This window comes from Humulus lupulus, chromosome 3 (genome assembly GCF_963169125.1).
Source record: "Humulus lupulus chromosome 3, drHumLupu1.1, whole genome shotgun sequence".
NCBI classification, from domain to species: Eukaryota; Viridiplantae; Streptophyta; class Magnoliopsida; order Rosales; family Cannabaceae; genus Humulus; species Humulus lupulus.
In genome coordinates, this window is record NC_084795.1 from 74,208,862 (window position 1) to 74,232,511 (window position 23,650).

General features: G+C 37.1%; 2 protein-coding genes across 2 annotated transcripts; one reads left to right on the top strand and one right to left on the bottom strand.

The window, feature by feature from the left end:
* Positions 1-1,641: 1,641 nt before the first annotated feature.
* Positions 1,642-14,213, top strand: LOC133824382 (uncharacterized). The gene is made up of 8 exons (XM_062257263.1): positions 1,642-1,821; positions 1,930-2,071; positions 2,487-2,812; positions 11,475-12,371; positions 12,466-13,006; positions 13,071-13,315; positions 13,396-13,901; positions 13,983-14,213. The coding sequence occupies exons 1-8, from the start codon at positions 1,642-1,644 to the stop codon at positions 14,122-14,124; spliced, it is 2,979 nt and encodes a 992-aa protein (XP_062113247.1). The 3' UTR covers positions 14,125-14,213.
* Positions 14,214-14,358: 145 nt separating this feature from the next.
* LOC133824384 (uncharacterized) lies at positions 14,359-15,689 on the bottom strand. Its single transcript, XM_062257264.1, has 2 exons — positions 15,106-15,689; positions 14,359-15,022 (listed from the first exon to the last, which is right to left on the bottom strand). The coding sequence occupies exons 1-2, from the start codon at positions 15,687-15,689 to the stop codon at positions 14,359-14,361; spliced, it is 1,248 nt and encodes a 415-aa protein (XP_062113248.1).
* Positions 15,690-23,650: the final 7,961 nt, after the last annotated feature.

The following is a 23,650-nucleotide window of genomic DNA, read 5'->3' on the forward strand; positions in this document are numbered from 1 at the left end:
CTCTCTATATCTATCTCATGTGTTGAGAATTGCCCACACTGGTCTAGGTGGTTCTAAGGATACATTGGAAGATTGTGAAGAAAATAGAAGATCGGATCAGTTTCTTGATAATACTCTGCGACAGAAAGGATACAAGAGTTAGAGAAACTGAAGGAAGGACTCTTTAATTCCGCTGCGTATACTGTAAGTATTCTATTATTTGTTTCTCTTTGAATTCAATTTTAGAAACATATTTTGGGCTATCTCGTATTAATTTGTTTAATATTAGATATACATGAAAATAAATAAAGATTCTGTATAAGCTAATCCAACATCAGCAAGCCGAGGCCAAATTCAAGGTAGAGGCCTAGGCGGAGGTCGAGCCCAAGAGAGGGGCCAAGGTCGAGGACAGGGAGTGAATTAAGGACTTGACCTTGCTGCTTAGATGGAGGAGCTCCGCAGAAATTTGGAAGCTCAGAATACTCGCATCGAGTAGGGCCATAAAAGTCAAGTGGAATCTTATGCCTGCCAAATAGAGATGTTTCAGACATTTCTCCAACGCCTCCCAGCAGCATCGGCTAACAATTAGAATGAACCAGAAGTAGCTGCAGCTGAAGTAGTGCACCAGGATCCACCGGCTGGTTGGGCAGGGGATGAACCACAGGTTGAGGCCCCGAGGGTGGCCCAACAGAAACCCATCTCTATATAGTTTGGTCGCCAGAACCCACCCACCTTTGAAGGTACTGCTGACCCAGTGGTGGCAGAAGAATGGATTAGCATACTAGAAAGGATCTTCGATTTCATCGGAACTACTGAGTATGAAAGGTGGTTGTGCAATTTATATGTTGAGAAAAGATGCCCGCATCTGGTGGGATGCTGGAAAGAAGGGTCATAATGTGGCTGAAATGGAATGGCTAGAATTCCTAGTCCTGTTCAACTCTAAATATTACAGTCGTACCATGATTGACCATAAGCTGGCAGAGTTTACGACTCTGAAGTAAGGAAATTTGGGCATCCAGGAATATAGCATGAAATTTGATCATTTATGCAGATTCGCATCAGATCTGGTTAATACAGAATCAACTAAAAGTATGGAGGTTTATGAGAGGACTTCGAGGAGAGATCAGAAAACTCATGGACACTGGGAAGATAAGCCCGGAAACATATGCAGAAGCAGTGGAGCGAGCGCTTCGCCAAGAGTCATGGTCTGAACTCGAAAGGAAGGAATCACAGAAGTTTGAAGAAAGAAAGTTTACCTTTGGCAATCCGAGTTAGACCCAAGCTAACCGAAATGGCTCTAAGGGAAGGTTTTTCCCCAGGACCAACCTCAATAAAGGGAATTTTGGAACTTAAGGAGGCTCAAGGCTGAGTAGCAATGGGAATAACAAGAGAAAAGGGGGGCCGTCTGACAATCGGATCAAGGGTTCCAACAAACAACCCACGCGCGAATTCGAGTACTGGCCTGTTTGTGATAAGTGTGGCCATCGACATCTGGGTGAGTGCAAGGAGAGGGCATGCTATGCCTGCGGAAAACCAGGGCACCTCACTAAGAATTGCCCAAGTCCGAACTGGAAGGACAACAACAACCAAAAAAAGCAAATAGGAGCCCCGCCATGGGTCTACACTCTTACCCAATGCAACAAAGAAGCCGAACCATCTGAGATGGTGTCAGGTCAGATCTCTATTGCCCAAACCTCAACATATGCATTGATGGACACTGATGCATCACATTCTTTTGTAGCTGCCTCTTTTGTTGAAAAATTGAATAGAATGCTTGAACCTATGCCTAGTGTCTGTGGGGTGTCATTGCCTTCAAGGGAAGATATGGTGGTGCGGTCATGGGTAAGAGTCATACCAGTTTGGGTAGAGGGATGAGAATTGACAGTAGACCTGTTGATTTTGGACCTACATGAATATGATGTAATATTAGGGATGAACTGGTTATTTAAGTATGGTGCCATAATGAACTGTAAGAAGAGGATAGTGGTTTTCAAACTGGTAGGAGAAAAGCAGTTTACGTTCCAAGGCGCAGCCAGGGAAAAGAAATTCGTGATGGTCTCTGCCATGAAGGCGAGGAAGGTGTTAGGGGACGGTTGCATGGGATATCTAGCACACGTCGTGGATAAGGATAAAGAGGGCACATTACAACTAGCTGAAGTACCCATCATATGCATATATCCTGAAGTATTTCCCCATGACCTTCCCAGCCTACCGTCAGAGCGAGAAGTGGTGTTCAATATATAGATTAATCGAGGGATGATGCCCATTTCAAAAGCTCTGTACTGAATGGCACCAGCGAAATTGAAGGAGCTATAGGCGCAACTGCAGGAGCTATCGGATAAAAAGTCCATAAGGCCAAGTCATTCTCCGTGGGGAGCCCCGGTATTGTTTGTAAAGAAGAAAGACGGCTCCATGAGAATGTGATAGACTTTCGGGAGTTGAACAAGGTGACGATTAAGAATTGATACCCACTTCATAGGATTGATGATCTATTTGATCAACTCCAGGGAGCATCGATATTCTCCAAGATAGATCTCCGATCAGAGTTAAGGAGTCAGACATACCTAAGACAACGTTTCAGACGCGGTATGGTCACTATGAGTTCCTAGTGATGTCCTTCGGACTCAACAATGAACCTGCTGCATTCATGGACCTCATGAACCGAGTGTTTAGCGAGTTTCTAGATAAATTCGTCATTGTGTTTATTGATGATATTTTGATATACTCGAGGAACTCAGAGGAACATGCAGTGCATTTGGAGGTGGTTCTTCAGCATATGAAGGAACAAAAACTTTATGCCAAATTCTCCAAGTGTGAATTTTGGCTGGAAAAGGTGAGTTTCTTGGGCCATGTGGTGTCAAGAGAAGGGATATCCGTGGATCCTACCAAGATAGAGGCAGTAGGTCAGTGGAAACCTTCGAAAATGCTCAGGAAGTGAGAAGTTTTCTTGGATTAGCATGGTATTATAGGCGGTTCGTAGAAGGGTTCTCAAAAATAGCAACGCCAATGACCACTCTTACCCGTAAAAATGCTAAGTTTGTATGGACCAAACAGTGTGGGAGGAGTTTCCAAGAACTAAAGACGAGATTGACCACTTCCCTAGTGCTGACTATCCCTAGTGGGGTAGAGGGATACGCGATCTACAGCGATGCATCAGGACAAGGACTGGAGGCGGTACTGATGCAACATGGCAAGGTGATAGCTTATGCGTCCTGACAACTAAAGAATTACGAAAAGAACTACCTGACGCATGACTTAGGGTTGGCTGTAGTAGTGTTCGCATTAAAAATCTGGAGGCATTATCTCTATGGGATACATTGCGACATTTACATCGACCACAAGAGCCTAAAATATTTCTTCACCCAGAAGGAATTGAACATGAGGCAGCGCCGGTGGTTAGAATTGTTTAACGATTATGATTGTGATATTCTATACCATCCCGAAAAGGCCAATAAGGTGGCAGATGCTCTGAGTCGGTAGCCGATGGCATACGTGATGACATTGCGAGAAATTCCCTTGGAACTGCAATGTGACTTCTCTACGTTGGATCTTGAGGTAGTTGTTGGCAAATTAGCAAATCTTTCGGTGCAACCCACCATTATGGAAGCCATACAAGGAAGACAACTTTTGGAACCTTAGTATGAGCGGATCAAACATGAGGTGATGAAGGATATGCAACTGTGATTCCACATGTCAGAAGATGTGGTGTTAGGATTTAAAGGTAGAATTTGTGTTCCCGACGATGCAAATATTAAGAAGCAAATCTTCTATGAGACACACAATGCCCTTTACGCAATGCACCTCGGCACCACAAAAATGTACTAGGATTTAAGGAAATATTTTTGGTGGTCGAAAATGAAAAAAGAAGTAGCAGAATACATGGCTCATTGCCTCAACTGCCAACAAACCAAGGCGAAGCACCAACGACCAGCCAGGTTGCTGCAACCGCTAGAGATTCCAGAATGGAAGTGGGAGATGATCACAATGGACTTTGTCATTGGACTACCAAATACTCCCAAGGGTCAAGATACGATATGGGTTATTGATGATAGACTGACCAAGTTAGCTTATATCCTAACCATTAAGATAACTTATTCTACGGATAAGTTAGCAGACTTATACATAGTAGAGATTGTACGACTACATGGAGTACCTAAGTCCATCATTTCAGATCGAGACAGACGTTTCACCTTTCCATTTTGGAAAAGGATGCAAGAAGGTTTGGGGACTCAACTTAAGATTGGCACTGCTTTCCATCCCCAAACAGATGACCAAAGTGAGTGAATGATCCAAACCCTAGAAGACATGCTGAAAGCCTGTGTACTCGACTTCCAGGGATCGTGGAGCGAAAAACTTCCACTGATGGAATTTTGCTTACAATAATAGCTACCACGATTTTATTAAGATGGCACCGTATGAAGCCTTGTATGGGCGAAAAATGTCGATCCCCAATTCATTGGCATGAAGCCCGTGAAAGAAAATACTTGGGTATAGAGGAAGTGGACAAAGTTACCGAGGATATCAGGAATATTCGAGAGAGGTTGCGGACCTCCATAGATCGATAGCGCAAATATACGGACCGATGCGGAAGACCCTTGGCATTTGAAGTCGGAGATAATGTGCTCCTTAAGGTAGCTCCGTTGAAGGGAGCTCTACGTTTTGGTAAGAAAGTAAAACTGAGTCCAAGATATATCGGACCTTTTGAGATAGTGGAGAAAATTGGTATGGTAGCCTACCAATTAGTTTTCCCACCTGCGTTGGCTCGAGTACGTGATGTATTCCATGTATCTATGCTGAGAAAATATGTTGAAGACCTGACTCATGTACTTAGTTACTAACAGTTGGAAGTGAAATCGAAGTTGTGTAATGAGGAGAAACTGGTGAGGATTTTGGATCGTAAGGATAAGGTGTTGCGTAATAAGACTATACCCTTGCTTAATGTGCAGTGGTGTAACCATGGGATAGAAGAAGCAACATGGGAACCTGAAGATTGGATGAGAGCATTATACCCGCAGTTGTTCTAAGTTTCGAGGATGAACCTTGTATAAATTGTAGGTATTGTAATGCCCCGCTTTTAGGGCTCCAGCTAAAACCCTAGTTCATGTATTTTAATTCCCTCTATTGCGTATTATGTCAGGTGAACATTTTATGTTACAAGAAATTGTGATGTGTGAATGCTTGCCATGTTGTGGTAAGTGCGGTTTTCTTTTTGTAGAAACCGAGACCTTTGGTCATGGATCGGGTCAAGAACCATAATCGGGTAAAAATCTCGAATTAATTAAATAGGAAACACTATAGCATAAAAATATTAATTTTGTCTGACACTGAGACTTTATAGTCGAGCCAATAAATTTAAGAAAAATTGATGGAGGATTTAATTCCAATCGACCAAGTTTAAGAATGGAAATTCTTGCTCGCGCCCCTAAGGGCATTTTGGTCAATTTGAGTAAATTACCAAAATTATGTGTTATGTGACAAAATTTATTTTTGGTCACATTTATTTAAATAATTTTAGCTTGGGATATTTAAAACTATAGGGTAAAATTTTGGTTAAAAATTAGAAGTGAAATTACCAAAGGGTCCTTGAATGCCTTAAAGTATAGTAAATTTTGGTAAAGGCATAAAAGTTTTTTCATAAGGGAGGAGAGAGAAGGGTGGGCGGCTAGGCTATGCCTATGCACTCAAGTGTCTTATGACACATATCCTATGGAAGGTTAAGAGACTACCCTAATATTAGTGCTCTTCCACATTTTTGTCCTTAATCCTTTTTCACCAAAACTACACACTTCCCTCAAAAATCATTTTGTCCACTCAAACAACTTTCTCTCTTCCACTCTACACTCCCAAAACCGAAAGCCCTGAGCCCCTTGGCTGCCATTTCTCTTCTCTTCACAAGCTTGGTTCACTCATTCTCCATTGAAGGAAGGAGAAGCTCAAGGGAAGACTAGTGAAAAAGTAAGTACGAAACCATGTCCATTTAACTTATTTTCTTCTTCAAATCTGAAAACCTAACGGATAGAATATGCATGCATGTGATCTAATAGCCATGCATGGCATGGATCTTGTGTTCTAGGGTTCAAGGGAGGTTGTTCTAGGAGAATCTCAAAGCTGAAGCTTTTTGGTGATCTAGTGAAAACAAAGGTAAGGTTTCTAGAGTTTTTGTGTTTTTCCATTCATCTAAAATCTCCTACTCTAACACTCTCTTAAAAATCTGCATGTGAAACCTATGGGGCTCAGTTTGAGGGTATAGAATCCAAGAAGGAAGTTTGGATAAGATAAGGACTATCATCTTCAAGCTAGAACCATCAAAGATAAATCTTTGGTTGGTTTTGAGTTATTTTTGGTTATTGATGTTAGATCTGGTTGTATATGTTGTTTTGTTGGTTTTTGAAGTTTATTTTATGCTTGAGGATTAGATTGGTTGATTTTTTGTTTTTCATGCATGCATGTGGCTTGGGTTTTGCTAGTTGTGTTTAGTTTTGCTAGAATGTGTAAAAATGCATGCTGCCAAGTTTTCGTAGTCTGACATCAAATGGGTTAGATCATACCCTACTACCTCTGTTTGTAGAAATAATTTGTATTTTTGAATAGTTCTAGATGATTAATTGAGTTTAGGCTTTTGAAAATAAAAAAAAAGATGTTTTCAAACCAATGTTATGAACTTTTTGGCATCTTGATCTAAATCAGAAAAATTTATGGGCAACATGCACTGCCTAGATTGCTTTTAACATTTGAATGAGTTTTACTAATAAAAAAGCTATGAAATTTTGTAAAATGTTAGTTTAAACATGTATAAGGGCCACTGTGAAATTATAAAGGAAAATATCTTAGGGTAAAAGAGATATGATATTCAAAAAAATTCCCTAGAATCTAGAAATAAAACTTCTGGGCAGCAAGCATTGTCCAGATGGCTTTAAACATTTGGTTGAGTTTTATTATTCCTAAAATTAAGAAATTTTGTAGAAAGATAATTTAGACATGTAAAAAGATCCCTGTAATATTTCAGAAAGAACTCGGCTACAGTGTAAGAGAAATAAATTTTCAAATTTACCATAAAACTGGGAAAAACTTCTGGGCAGCAGGCACTGCCCATATTGTTTTAAAAATTCGAATGTGTTTCACCAACCCAAAAACTATAAATTTTTGAAGAGAATTAGTGAGGATGTGTACAAGGACTTCTGTAAAATTTGAGAGAAAAATGTATTAAGGTTTAAGAGAAATAATTTTTCTAAGTTTTCCCTAAAAACTGAAAGGTAGCAATTTCGAACCTTAATGAAAAGTTGATATTTACCATTTTATAAGTTAAGGGTCCAATTTTCCTTCTTTTCAAAAAAAAAAAAATTCAACCTAAAGAGAGATCCTAGGTTATGGGTAAGAATTGGTAAGAATGGGAGTTTGGGTTTTGTAGAACCTTTAAGAGAGCGATATGACATTGTTAGATATTATTTGAAACAGATCAATAAGCGGTATTTTGGTAAATGATAAAATACGGTAAATTTTTATAAGAAGATGAAAAGTTGGTATTTTCTAAAGATATGAGTTAAGTGTAACTCATTTTTTCTAAAACCAAAATACGAGTATCCGATAAGTGAGTTCTTCATTTAAAGAATATTAAAATGCATGGCAGTGAGTGTGTTGCGGTGAGACCGATTTTCCTATGATATCGTTAAGACTGAAACAAAATTCGACCTTATACACTATGAAGTGTATAAGAGACTATAGTATAGAGTCCCTAAGAACTCATTTCATGTAGCTATTGTGGAATATTAACTATAAGAATTTGTCATAGTTTAATCCAAGTCACTATATGGTTTCACTACAATGTTATCTAAGTGTGAAGGATCACTTTTGGATAGAAGGTTTCCACAAGCAAGCACTAAGGAATCTGAGTAAGACAATTTATGATATGTTTGGCTACAACACGTTAATGACTAGTTTAGATAACTGAGTTATTATTTAATAATTTGAACTAGTCCTAGAAGGTTTACTCAAGACTGTGGTCCTAGATAATTTGCATACTCATGACTAAGGTAAGCAGTTTGGCTAGCTACCGTGACAACTATGAACTTCGACTAGCCACTGGGGAACTATGTGAGAAGCTAGTTCGCCATCGATGCCTGTGTGGCTAAAGTCAGTTGGCCATCACGATATGTAAGAAGTTTGGTTCGCCATCGATGCCTGTGTGGCTAAAGTTGGTTGGCCATCACAATATGTAAGAAGTCTGGTTGGACACCGATGCCAATGTGGCTAAAGTCGGTTGGTCATGGCGATATGTAAGAAGTCTGATTCGCCACTGATGCCTGTGTGGCTAAAGTCGATTTGCCATCGCGATATGTAAGAAGTCCAGCTTAACACCCGTGTCATAAGAGTTTGGTTAAACTATGTGACACGTAAGAAAATTAATTCTGGAATCAAATCTCTATGGCTAAGAAAGTATTTCAAGTTCCTCTAGGAGTCTAGATAACCGGTTTAACAAGTTTACACCAGTCGATGCAATGGTGAGATATGCTAAGATATGTTGAGATATGTTAAGCTATGTTGAAGGTTCCTCTAAAACCCCTAAGTAAGTATGTATGATATGATACGAATGACTAAGTAAGTATGTATGATATGATATGAATGACTAAGTAAGTATGTGTGTTATGATACGACTGAGTAAGTAAGTATGCACGTTATCAGTTAAGACTGTATGTATGCTCTGGGATTTTCTGCGTGCAGGTGTTCCTTCAGGTTATAAATTTTGGTTATGAGGCATGACCATAAGTTTGCCAGGACTTTCGCACGTTTTTAATTTGTATGTTAGGGTTCGGTTTCATCAGAATCCTATTCGTGGTTGCTAATCAGACTAGTTACAATTAGTTAAGTTCTTGCTCTGTTTATGTGGTTATGTTTGTTAAGTTGTTCTTACTAAGCGTTTCGCTTACCTAGTTGTTACGTGTTGTAGGTATGCTCAAAGGCAAAGTGGATCAGTGAGCGCTGGAGTTTATCTACGAGCACTACTACAAAAACACCCTTTTATGACACTTTTTTAGGACACTCACCTAGATGCGAGTCCTAAAAACAACTCCTGGACTTTTTAGGACTCGCTTAAAGAATTTCTTTTAGGGCTCGCGAAGCGAGTCCTAAAAACTGATGTGTGTCCTAAAAGTTTGAATTTTTTTAAACAAAAGTTCATGGACTTTTTAGGACTCGCATTGAGAGTCCTTAAAAATACATTTTAGGACTCTCAATGCGAGTCCTAAAAAGTGTATTAAGTGTAATATGAGTGGTGGCTTTTAAGGACTCACTTTGGGTGTCCTAAAAGTGTATTAAGGACTTCCAAAGCGTGTCCTAAAAACTTTTAAGTAAAAAATGACAAAAATTTCTATCATTTTCGAATTGGGTTATATTAGGGCATCATTTCTCATCAGCACACACAAAGGAAGAAGAAAAAAAATCAGCTGCCTCTTCCCTCTACAACTCTTTACCGCCTCCGCCAATACGATGCTCCAACCGCCGCCCTGCCGCCGTCCCCCATCAACATGCGTCGGCTCAATGAATGCAGAAGGTCGGCGACCTTCAACCCCCGCGAGCCTAGCCCCTTACTCACCGCCCTCTGCCGCCGAGAGTCGTTTAAAGTCGCAGTGGTGCTATTTTTCCCAAACTCTTCTGAGTGTTTTCCGACCGCCGCGAGCCACCCTGACCCAAATGAACACCACCATGCATTCCTTGTGCTTTATGCATCAAAACCCACTAAAGGATTGAACTCAACACTCATCAGAATTGGAAGTCGACATTCGCCATAATCCATGGAGGTCCAAGAAAACATAGTTGAAATTCGGCCACTCTAGGCCTTTCCAAGAAGAACCACCACCACCATGACTCTCCCCGAGACTTGGGCTTCGATGCCCAGTGATCATTTTCTCGAACCACCATCGTGGGGTGGTGGCGCCGCTGTTCCCGTCGGAGCTCCAGCGGGAGCTTTGGCTATCAATTATTTTTTTAAAAATTAAAAATAAGACTTTTTAGGACTCGCAAAACAATCTTTTATGAGTCGTAAAAAGCCTCAATTTTTAAGGCTCTCAAATAGAGGACTCGTGCCACGCGAGTCCTAAAAAACATTTTTTGTAGTAGTGGAGGATGTACATGTGGACCGACCTTTTGAGAATTTACGTTTTGGGGATTAGAACCCATATGATAACTGATAGTTTGTTTTGGGCTCGTTGAATGTTTTAAAATTATGACACTGTAATTCACTTTTAAGTATGCGCATACTTCCAAACTATTGTATGTTTTGAGAAGCTTTTTTTATATGGATTTTCGGTTACGTTATTTTAGAAAATGGTTATGTTTTCCGCAAATTATGTTAAGAGATTTTACGGGACGTTACAAGTGTAGAATAGAGGTGACCTGGGGACCATGGACCTATAATACGAAGCTCCAATAAACCAGATTAGTAAGGGAAATTTTAGACAGTATGTGTAATAACATACTTAATTTTTTTTAAATGCCACCATAAAATAATCTCTCATATATATGCCATTTTAAAATTTTGGACAAAAATACCCATATCAACCGAGACCCCTCACCTTCTCTCTTCCCAGCCAAACCAAACTCTTTCCTCTTCCCAGCCAAACCAAATTCTTCCCTCTTCCCAGCCAAACTCTCTCATTTCTATCTCATTATTTTCTCTCGGGTCACATTCTCACCATCTCAGGCGAAGCTCTCTCTCTCCCCACAGTCGCCGTCGCCACCGTCTTCTCCATCTCCGGCCACGGTAAGGTAAGACATTCGGTTTTCATGTGTTTTTTTAAAAAAAAAATTGAATCGTAATGTATAAATCGATGAAATGGGTTTGATTGTTAATCTTTATTTTGCAAAAAATGTAGCTTAAAATGGGTTTGATTCTATGTGCATTATGCAAATTTTGCAAAAATTTTGTGGGTCGATGTTCTTTCGATTCCACATCGATGCTCCATCGATGACATACAGTGAGTAATCGATGCTCCATCGATGGTATATCGATGCCATGTCGATTCTTTCATAATCGATGGTTTATCGATACCACATCGATGCATAATCGATACTGAAGTATAATCGATGCCACATCGATGCCACATCGAGTCCATATCGATGCTGAACATATATGGCATCGATTCGACATCGATACACCATCGAAAATAACATCTCAATTAGATGTTCGCATCACATCGACATGGCATTGATGGAGCATCGATGTGGACTCGAAAGGCTGCATCGATGTACCATCGAAAGGCCATCGATGGTATATCGATGCTACATCGATGCTATGTCGATATTGATGCATAATCGATGGCAAACGATGGTTTATCGATGCCACATTGATGCCATATTGATGCTGAACATATATGGCATCGATTCCATGCTCCATCGATGCTATTTCGATGGTACATCGATCCCATTTCGATGACAACAACAGATTGAGTATTTTTTATAAATTCAACTAATTCTTTTTTTTTTGTGTGGATATTTTGCAGATGCCACCCAAACGTCTCCCACCACTTGAGATCCCTATGGAGGATCATTATGTCGGTCGTATGACCTATAAGGGTTCCGGGAGGTTAACAAAATTGAAGAAAAGATTTGAGGAGCATGGATTGTTGGGGAGGGAGAATGAGTCTGTTTTTGGACCATTCTTCACAGCCCCTCCCTTTTCGTTCTCTGGGGCATTGGTTCACACACTACTTTTGCGGAAGGTCAAGTCTCCGCGTGGCGATGAGGTGCACTTCTTGATGGGCCCAAACTTATGTAAGTTTGGGGTGCACGAGTTTGCCATTATCACCGGCCTGAGCTGCTCCTGTCCACCACTTGCCATTGACATTGAACCTCACATTACTTCCTCCCACCTAGTTGATACATATTTCAGTGTGGAACCCGAAAAAGACATTCGGTTCAGTATCTTGGAACGAGCTTTTAGTATGTGCGATGTACCTGATGATTTGTACAAGCTCGGTTTGGTTTACTTTGTGGAGGGGATACTATTGGGCGCTGAGAACGACAATGCTATTTGGCGAGATTCATTGTCGATGGTCGAGGATTTAGATTATTTTGAGAAGTATCCATGGGGATCCCTTTCATTCGATACAACTGTGAAACAATTCAATAGAGATATGAAAGCGATTGGTGGAATAATACCAGGTAAGAAGGCGAAGAAGATCACTGAGGTGGAGTCTTCTAAGGGTTTTAAGGTGGAGGCAAAGTACACTTGCAAGGAGTATCCACCAGCCTTGCAATATTGGGCGTACGAGACGATTCTTGATTTACAGAAGGAACACGCCAAGCCCTGTGGATTCAAGTTCCCTAGGATGCTACAGTGGGAGAGCATAGGCCAGCCGAAGCATTTGCATTTGAAGGATGTACTTGCGAGGAGACATGTAAGTTATAATACATTTAAATAATTCAAGAAATTTTGAATTATACTAATCAACTTATGTCATTTCTAATTTGATTGTTGTGTTTCCATTACAGTTGTCATGCATTTCTATCCTAAGGCCTCGACCAAATGAGCGAGACTTCTTTGATGTCGTATATCAGAGGACAGAGGGGGATGCTCCTAGGTATGCGATGCTGCAGAATATGATCCAGCCTGCACCAGAGGATGGAAGACCTTACGATCCTGAGGCAGAGGCTGTTGCGGTGGATGAGATAGCCGTTGAGGCTGGCATATTTGTGGAGGATGCCCCGACAGAGTCTGCTCTAGATACTAGTACAGAACCTACTTCTGCTCCTGCTCCTGCTCCTGGGGCTTATGAGGAGGTGTTGGGTGAGATAGCCAGACTATCAGGTGTAGTGGACGATGTTAAGGCCACTCTAGGTATCGTCCTTAAAAATCAAGAAGTCATATTAGAGAAGCTGGCAACACTAGGTGGTATACCTACTCCTGCACCTACTCCTGCACATACTCATGCACCCACTCCAACAGATGATGTAGAGTACGACATTCTCCCCTCATGTTACGAGCCTTCTGTTGGAGAAGCCACACCTTCTCAGCCAGTGCAGACGGTCTTAGGTACGACTAATCCATGAGTTTTTTTTTGTTTTAAAAAGATTAGATACTAATTGCTCCTTTACAGGTAAGCGTACTAGACAGAGACCAGTAAGGTACGGGGACTATACTCCAGCAGCCAAGAAACCAAAGTTCAAGGACCCAGTTACGATCCTTCCTTTAAAGGTGTTGGATCAAGATATGTTGACAAATTTTAACCGATGGGTACTCGGTGAGATTGATAACAGTAGACCGAGGAAGTTGGAATGTTGTGATGGGACCCCTGTTTGGTTCTTGAAGTTGAAGGTGGCAAAAGAATGGTTGGCAGAAACTGTAAGTCTCTTATGTTTGTTAGAACATTTATCTCATTTTAACAATCCACTCTTCCTTAACGTTACTCTATTTATTTGCAGCATCTCGACGCTGCGAATTATCTTATACGGAGACGTCTTTTTGAGTTGCCGAAGACGTACCCCGTGAAAGCCACCGTACTTGATTCATCATTTGCACAATATATTCCTGCCAGATACGAGGAATTCAAGAAAAATGGCAGGACTTACCAATGGGACTTGGACATTCTTGATTTCCTGAAAGGAGATGCCAAAAAGTACAAGAAGCCTTGGGGTGATTGCAACGAGGTCTACTTCCACTGGTGCATGGAAAATCGGCACTGGGTCCTTTGCGAAATAAATTTCGCTGATTGGATGATCACTATATTTGACTCAGATCATTCTAACTTTAGCCATAATAAGTTGTCTGAGTTGATGGAGCCTTGGACTAGGATGCTTCCATCTTTACTCAACGCTTCTGGTATGTTTAAAGGACACCCCAAGTTGAAAATAGCTAGACCGAAGATCACCGTTCCAAACTTTGATTGGCGGCGCATGTCCACTGATATTATCCCACAGTCTAGAACCAGGTAGACGTACTAAATTCAGATTTTCAATAATGTTCTCCTTTAATTTTCAATACACTCACAATAAAGATTTCTTGGTTTTAGCGGAGATTGCGGTGTATTCGCCATCAAACACTTGGAGTTCATTCTTGGAGACATTCCCTTATCATATGCCATCGAGGACAACATTCAGTACTTCAGGGATAAATTATGCATCGACATTTTTTATGAGAATGTGTACCCTTGATGTTAGAACATTTATTTTGATTTCGATGACACACAATAGTATATTTCTCCTTAGTATTGTATATAAAAAATGTCGTTTCGATTAACAAAGTCCATTAATACACAAATATAAAGAGTAACAAAGTCCATTAATACACAAATAAAAAGAGTAACAAAGTCCATCAATACACAAATAAAAAGAGTAACAAAGACCATTAGTACCCAAATAAAAAGTTTAACATTGATGCCATAAATTTCAAACACGAACTTTACAAGTTGCCCTATTATGGCCTAGACCTCCACAAGTGCTGCACTTGCGTGGAACAACCAATTTATCTCCATTGGAAGGATGGCGTTTCGTCTTAGGCCTACCTTGTTTCTTCTTTGGACGACCAATCGAGTTTTTCTGCGCAGGTGTTCTCACTGTTATTGTCATAATGTCATGTGGAACAATCCACTCTTCCTCGTTACCAGTAGGATATATAGATTCTGTGTAAGAGGACCTCCATGTCTCAATTTTATAGTAATCGGAACACAACGAATAAAAGTTCACCCCTCGCTTAAGGGATCCAGATAGTGCATGAGCACATGGGATACCAATAATCTGAAACACGCCGCATGTGCATGCCTTATTCAGGAGGTCGACTTCACCATTCAGCTCACCATCTAACACATGGAACTCATGCCTCCCTATTGCATAAGGAATCAAGAATCGAGCTTTCTCAGCCATATCCACCAAATTTTTCTCATAGGTCGGTGCAAGAGTGGTAGTTGTCTTCTCGCTAGTTTCTCTCCTATTACAGAACCAGGACTGTAGTGTGAAGCGAATAAATTCGACGAATGTAGTTATCGGAAAGCTCCTAGCGTCCCGGGTCTTATTGTTGAAACTTTCAGCGTAATTGCTTGTCATTATATTATACCTAGTATCCAAGAAAACTAAAATTTAATAGTAACATACATTTAGAAGATTTCATAAATTAAAATACAATTGACAATGACATACCTATTTCCAGGAAAGTAAGCACGGGACCACTTATCAAAACCCATTCCTTCTAGGTATTGAGCAATGGCTGGGTCTTTTGATTTGATTTTTTCGAAGTTAGCGTGGAACTCGAATTTCCTAAAAGCATATGCCGCATTATACATCAACACATGACAATGATCAGTCTTGAATTTAGCAACCACATTCATACTAATGTGGTGGTAGCAAGCACCGTGATAGGCATCGGGGAAAATAGTTTCCAAGGCATGTGTAATACTTGCATGCCTGTCAGATACAAACGCCAGGTCCTCGACTTCCCCAATCGCTTCTTTTAGCTTTGACATGAAATACTTCCAAGAATCATGATTCTCACTATCCACAATACCAAATGCAACTGGATATAGATGGTTATTTGCATCCAGCGCGACTGCACATAACATCTGCCCACCGTATTTTGTCTTTAAAAAGGTACCGTCCACACATAGCACAGGACGACATGTACGAAACCCTCTTCTACTAAATCCGAGTGAGAAAAAGCAATATTTGAATCGATCTTCCTCAGTGACAAAATCTGTCAACGTCCCGAGATTTTTCTGTTGAAGCATGAACAGGTACGATGGTAACTTCTGGTAGGATGCTTCCAGTGTCCCTCTGACATAAGAAAGAGCCTTCTCTCGGCATCTCCAAGCTTTTCCATATGACAACTCAATGCCATAATCATTCTTAATGTCCTCTCTTATGTTGTTTGCCATGTACGCATTCGATCCAGTCTGATATTTTTTCTTTATGCAATGACCAATAACCCAAGGTGCAGCTTGGCGATGGCCTTTATGTCGGAGGTCAAGTGAGCAAGTGTGTTTGTTGGTGAAACGAGTTATCTCGAACATATCAGATTTAGGAATTCTCTTCCCCCTCAATCTCCACCCACAATCAAGATCCTTGCAAGTGATATACCAAACTTCAGTACCTGACTTCTTCACCACAAACTCGAAGTTCTGCTTCATTGCATACAAGTGTGCCTTCGTCTTCAACTCTAACTTGTTCTCAAAAACTTTCCCAACTTCTATTACTCCACAACTCACCCCAGATAACGTGGGGATAACATAAGAGGGGCATGGGATATCTTCAGCAGTATACGCTGGAGAACTCCATCTATTTCCATCATCTTGTGTAGTTGGACGACTGCTCTCTGATCTAGCAGTCCTCCGTCCTTGGCTTTCTTGACGACTTGGCAATGGTCGTACATTTAAATTATCTACTTGAACCACATGTAGCATCGACAACTGATCCTCTGAGTTATCATCAGAACTACTGCACCCCTCAACACTTTCATCATCATCACCAAAAAGGGCAACTGGATCGTCATTGACATAAGGCTCATACTCATACCCATCATCATGCGGGAGATTTGTTGGGGGAAAAAAAGTTTCATTATGACTAGGACCTCCCATGCATACACTTGGCCCAGTAGCTGTTTGTGGAATAGCCGTGCATGATTGATTATGATTTTCCATATTAACACTCACTCTAGGAGATGGATCAATAAGAGCAATGTTCTTTGCAATCGAACTAACGCATAAAGGAACCCGATGTTTTAAGGACTTTGAATTTTCAAGAATAAGAGCACTAACTCCTTCATCATCTGTGATTTCAATGGGATCTACACTAAAATCATTGCATGTAAACGACACTTCCAACTTTAAGTCAAACAATGACCTATCCACTTTCAACTTTGAATACAACTTCTCCAATAATTCTATGTAACCAACATCAATTGGTACATGTATTATAGTGTTCGAACCAGCTTTGAAATTCCATTTTTCTCCTTTCTGTTCCCAAACACCGTTGTAAGAAACAATTATATTAACTCTGGAACCTGCAAATTTACAAAAAAAAAACATAAGAAAATTATAAAAATAAAGTGTAATCTATGAAGAATCGATGGTAAATCGATGCCTATGAAAATCTGTATTGTAGTTCAAAATCGATGCCACATCGATGACATTTCGATGCATCATCGATGCTGATAGTTGCCATTTCGATGCGATACCATTTCGATGCCACATCGATGCTACATCGACGCTGAACCAAATAAACATATATGGCATCGATGGCATTTCGATACACCTTCGATACTAACGTCGATATTCGCCTCAGTATCGATATGGCATCGATGTAGAATCGATGTGGCATCGATGCTGATGGTTGCCCTATGTATGCGATTCAATTTCGATGTAATATCGATGCCACATCGATGCCATATCGATGCCATATCGACGCTGAACCAAATCAACATATATGACATCGATTCAACATCGATACACCATCGATATTACATCGAAAATATCATCTAATTTAGATGTTCGCATTAGCATCGACATGGAATCGATGGGGAATCGATGGAGCATCGATGTACTATCGATTTTGGAAATCTCAGATCCGAAGAACAGTTCAAAAGTTGCAGAAAAAAATACAAACTCAACTGTGGAACAGTTCGAATCTAATATCTAACTATGACATTTCATATTCATAAGTAAATTAATGAAATGATACTTACCCATGATTTTTTCTCTTAAAAACGCCAAGAAACTTCCAATCCGTTCCACCTCCGAGCTGTGAAAAAATAGCTGTAAATGAGGGATGAGAGAAAGAGATAGAGAGAGTGAAGTGTTAAATTTGAGTGAGGAGGGGAGGAGGGTATTTGTGTCCAAAATATAAGAGGGGGCATAATATGAGGAGAATTTTTATGTTGTCATTTAAAAAAAAATTAAATATATTATGATGCATAAAGGTAAAATTTCCCTATCCATTTAACATTAGAACTACTTAAAAGTCAAACGAGAACCTCGGTAACATAGTAAGATGACGCACGATCTTTTAATAAGGATTTGATTTATTGATTTGTGTAGCTTCATGTTTCCTTCTTTAAGCCCTCCACTTTATGTTCTTTAAATGCTTGTTATGACCAATTTCTTTGTTTGAATTTCCCATGCAGAGCTTTGTCGAGGCCCATGATGAAACACTTTGTTTTAAAAGAAAATAATTGATTACATGGAGAACTTAATTAAAATTATTGAACCTTATAATTTCCTTTTTAAAACTAAATTGATTTTTTATGAAACCGTGGACTTTTTAGACATGATATTGACCAAATTGATTGAGTTCTTCATCATCGAATTTTGAGATAATTAATAGTATAATCTAACCCTTATGGTCTCTCTCTACCACTCTTGTTATTTATTAATTTGATTCTATTCAGATTACTACCTATCCATAATTCCAATTCCCAATCATATATTCCATTCATATGTAAGATAACAAAATGTCTTGGTGAGTATTTGTGAACTATTTGCATGTTATTTTCATTATAACTATAATTTAATATTGTACGACTTTTTATACACCACATGAATGATCATAAACCTCTTAATATATATAATTGTGAATAATTCTTCTTCTCTAGAATATTATTAAATGACAAAAACAACCCCAACATTGACAGGTGTCTAACACATGCAGCGCTGCATATAATGATTTATTACAGCTAGTTTTGCTGTCACTAATATAAAACCATATAACAAATTAAAAGAGGCTTAGAGAGAGTGAAGAGAAAACGGTTCTCAATGATGTCCCTCAGTACTATACACACACTCTCTTCAAAACGGTGATATTTCCTAGGACGAGAGAAAGGAGCATTGACCTGAATTTGGGTAATGGAGTAATGCTTTTGACTTCTATCTAGCTTTTAGGACCATGTATTACTTATATTGTATAATAATTACATATAATTTCAAACATTGCCCATTTCATGGAACCTTACTGTCCATCCAAAAAATTAAATTAAGAATAAAAAGAGAATCACTCACTCATCACTAATTCATTTTATAGCTTTTATCACTTTTCTTCTGCATTTATATCCAAACAAATTACAACTATTCCTTTCTGTCTTAAAAATATATATATATATACGATTCTCCTCCCAAACTTATTCAAAGTAGTACAAACCTTCAACCAAAAGGTGCAGCTTCAGCTATGTTGATCAAGAGCCTTACTTTCTTGATAGTAGCTATGTTTTTTGTATCATCAAGAGTAGAAACCAGCAGATTATTAATCCAAACCACCATTAACCCTTTAGAAGATCAATCTAAACTTCTTTCTGAAGGATTAATATCATCACTTTCCACTGTAAGTTTTCTTTGGTTTATGTGTGTATATATATATATATATATATTCTCAAAGGCAAAATGGTATGTTACTTTTATGGCAAAAATCATAATAAATATATGTTTGTAGGAGGAAACAAGGTTAGAGGAAGGTGGATGCAATGGTTTGGAAAGTGAAGAGGAGTGTTTGATTAGACGGTCCATGGCTGCTCATGCAGACTACATCTACACACAAGATGTCCATGGACTCCCTTGAATTTTTTCTTTCTTTTTTTAGTTTCTGACTGGTTTTCCTCCATTTTGTAATCGTGAAGAAAATCAGAGTTTTGATTAATACACAGATGCCAGTTTGAGTATCCCATCCCAATAAATGCCTCTATTAGCAAAAGAAAAATGGTAATGTGTATTTGCTTTCATATAAAGATATTTATAAATGTATATATAGCTATATAGAAGTGATTGGGATGTAGTTCAATAGAGGTAGAAGAATTGAAACAGAGCAGAGTTTATATTTATTTGTTTATTCATACGGTAGAGAGTAGTCAGTAGTTTCCGTCAGGAAATTATATTTGAAGCAAAACTGCATTATTAATTTTTTTTTGAAGTTTGCTGTTTTTCATTTTTAATTCAGTTTTTCAACCTGCATTACAAGTAGGGAAATGTGTACAACGTAATATTTTTATATTTAACAGAATTATTTTATATTTAACAGCATATTATAAATATAACTTAAACTTAAATAAAATTTAATAAATAAATAATTAAACAAATTAAAATATGATATTTTGATATATTTTTTTAATAATAATTATTTAAAAATAATAAAATTATATATTTAATAACTTAAATAAAATTTAATTAAATTTAAACTTAATATTATATTAAACATATAATATATAATCTTTTGTTGTCACAACTAAATTAAAAAACTAGAATAAAAATAAACTTAAACAAAAATAAATAAATAAATAAATTAAAATATAATATTTTAAAGATATTTTATGATAATTTAAATAATTAAATCATATTTATTTAAAAATAATAAAGACATACATATCATTTTTTTATCTTATAAATTTGTGTGATAGTTTATTTTTTATGATGTGATTGGAGCTTTTTTTATTCATCAAATTCATGAATGGAAATTGCGAAATACGTTAGAAACTAAAAATAGTTGATTCATGTATACTACTGTCTACATTATGACTTTTTCTATACTTATTTTATTTCTATTATTAATTTCTTTATAAATATAATTGTATTTTATAAATATGTCATGTTGTCATGTAAATATATATCCATGTCAACGTTGTGTTTATATGTCATATATGTAGAGATTATTGATATAAATATTTATATATACTATAGAACTATAATTCATATATTATATATATATATTAAAAAAACACTAAACCCGTATTTATTAAAATTATTAATAATGTTTACAACTTTAAAATTAAATAAATGTGCATTGCACGTTATTTCTACCTAGTGTATATATATGTATTAGATACACGCAACGTTTTTTACTAAATTTGTATAATTGTCATAAATTTTAAATAAATAAGCAATATTATATATAAAAGAATGACATAATATATTAATTGAAAAATTCAACCAAAATATTATTTATAATTTTTAAAAATATATATATAATATAATAACTTTTTTAAATATAAATGATAATTTTTTTTAGTAAAAATTAAGATTATGTATTATATATTATTGTTATAATATTTTAATTTATATTAATATAGGTATTAACTATTTAGTTTTGTATTAAATGTTAATATAATAATAATATTTTATAACATTTAAATTTATATTAATATAATTATGAAATATGTATATATTATAATTATAATATTTTATAATGTTTGAATTTGAATTTATATTAATATAATTAATAAAAAATTATTTCGTTATATATTTAGAATATTAAAGTTAACTAAATAAACTAAACGGTTAAATTTTTTTAATATATATTATTTTCTTTTTGAATATATTTATAAAATTATTATTTAAAATAAAATGAACTCTTGCTCAAATCTCTCTCTCTCTAACTTTAGGTTTTTGGAAAATTTTGCTGATTCTATTTTTTGAATTAATAAGAGAGAGAGAGAGAGAAATCCTTATATTTTTAAGGATATATCAATCTACACATGCAGGCAATCCTTGAGAGATTCATTTTTGTAAAAAGATTTGACATCTTGTTTTGGTACTGATTATATTGGTTTGACATTATTTTCATGTGACTTAGCGTAAACGGCACAATTCATCGTTTAATGTTTGATGTCGTTTAATAAGATTGTACAACTTGCCAATATAATTTTAGAGATTTAAAAAAAAAAAAACTATTAATACCATTGTTTTTCGGTTTAAAACTAAATGGCCATTTGTTCAATAACACCCTAAATAATATCCCAAAATCATTATCATTTCCCCTTTCTTTTTTGAATTTTCAATGTAGATGGTATATATATACATATATATATATATATTTATATAACTATAAATATCTTAGGCTATTTAGATTTTTTGCCTCCCAAACTATGACATATACATTATTTTGCCCTCTGATTTTTTTGAGCCGTTAAAAATTATTTCCGAACTATTCACAGTGTTGTAAAGTATGACTTCTGTTAAGTTTTATCCTATATGGCTAAACAAATTGTTGACGTGACTATTTGGTCATTGACTTGTCATTTCCACACCAGCACCATGTATATAATTTGTCAAACAAAAAAATTTAGATGAGTTTTAGTTTTGTTTTTTTAATATTTGAAAATTCCACTTAATAACGAAAATTAATCTTTTAAGAATTAAAAAGAAAAAATATTTTTTTTAATTTTAGTTTTTTATAAGAAATATATATTTTTTATTTTAAATTATACACATGGCGTTGATGTTGCAATGACAAATTAGTGACAAAATAGTCACGTCAGCAATCCGTTGGCCACATAGGATAAAACTTAATAGAAGTCTCACTTATAATACTGTGAATAGTTTGAGATAAATTTTTAATGGCTCAAATAAATTAGGGGGCACAATAATGTATATATCATAGCTCGGGGACAAAAATCCTAAATAATTTTTTTTTATATATATAAATGGACTTTTGGTCTTTTGTCAGAAAAAAAAAAGAAAGAAAAAACCACATTTGGTACTATAAAATTTTAAAAAAAGTTAATAAAATTTAAAAACCACATTTGGTCTTTTTTTTTTACATTCGGTCATTAAGTAAAAAGTTAATAAAATTTAGAGGGTACTATAGTTGATGTATGGCAAAATTGTCTAAAAATCATCATTAAAAAGTTGTATTTATGGTGATGTTTGGTTGGGGTAATAGAATGGAATGAAATGGAAAAGAATAAATTTTCATTCCATTATTTTGTTTGATTGCATTTTAGAAAATTGGAATGTCATTCCAATGCAAGATTGAAAAAAAAATTAATAGTTTTTTATTAATTTCTTTTGTTCATATTAATTTTAATTTCATTCCTATTCCTATTCTTTTTCTCATTCTCATTCTTGTTCCTCCATTTTCATTCCCTCCAACCAAACGTCACTTAGTGTTATTCCTTTTCTTTTTCTATTTGTATATGAGGGAAAAAAACTCAGTGATTGACATACTGCCCTGCACCAAACTGGTAAACTCGTTCACTTTCCCCGCTCTAACTGCATTACTGTAATACTTCTGGTTAAACAGGTATTGGAACTCATCCCAACTCATAGCAGAAACATTTCAAGTTTGGGATGCCATCTCCCACCAAATACGGGCATCGTCTCAAAACATAAAGGTGGCGTAAGCCACTCTGTCATTACCTACCACCCTCATAAAATCCACAATGGAGGTAGTCAGGCTCATCCACTACTCAGCCTTGAGTAGATCTGGTCATCCCTCAAAGGTTGGAGGATGTTGCTTCGTGAATCATTCGTACAACGGTTCCCACCTGTTTTCAACCTCAGGCTGTTGTACGGCTGGTACCACGATAGGTGGCATGCCTGGTGCAGTGTTCCTTGGCAGAACCTGCTGTCTCAATAAGCAGACCTCTTTCTCTTGAATTTGAAGTCTGGCTTGCATATCACCAAGCATCTATTGCTAGTTTGCAGGGACTGGCGGAGGGTTCTGACCCTGGTTATCATCTCTAGCCTTGATCTTAGCGCCGACTAGTCGAACTGATCGCCTTAGAGGCATAGCTCTCCAAGTATATCTGCAATCAATGACTCGGCTGATCAGGCAATGATAACAGGTTCTTAGAAGTCACCCCACCGTCCAACACCAATAATTAAGCAAATACATGCAACCACAATTCTTAGGAGCAATTAAATAACACTAACATACAATAGCAATGCTAATAAGCATGACTTTTCATGTACATATAGCAGTCAAGGCCAAACTC

Coding starts and splice junctions, on each gene's coding strand:
- LOC133824382 (XM_062257263.1), top strand. CDS start 1,642: ATGGTGTCAGGTCAGATCTCTATTGCCCAAACCTCAACATATGCATTG. Junction 2,813..11,474: donor GTGAATTTTGGCTGGAAAAG/GTGAGTTTCTTG, acceptor GATATTTTGCAG/ATGCCACCCAAACGTCTCCC. Junction 13,316..13,395: donor AAGAATGGTTGGCAGAAACT/GTAAGTCTCTTA, acceptor ATTTATTTGCAG/CATCTCGACGCTGCGAATTA.
- LOC133824384 (XM_062257264.1), bottom strand. CDS start 15,689: ATGCTTCAACAGAAAAATCTCGGGACGTTGACAGATTTTGTCACTGAG. Junction 15,023..15,105: donor GCTTACTTTCCTGGAAATAG/GTATGTCATTGT, acceptor CTTGGATACTAG/GTATAATATAATGACAAGCA.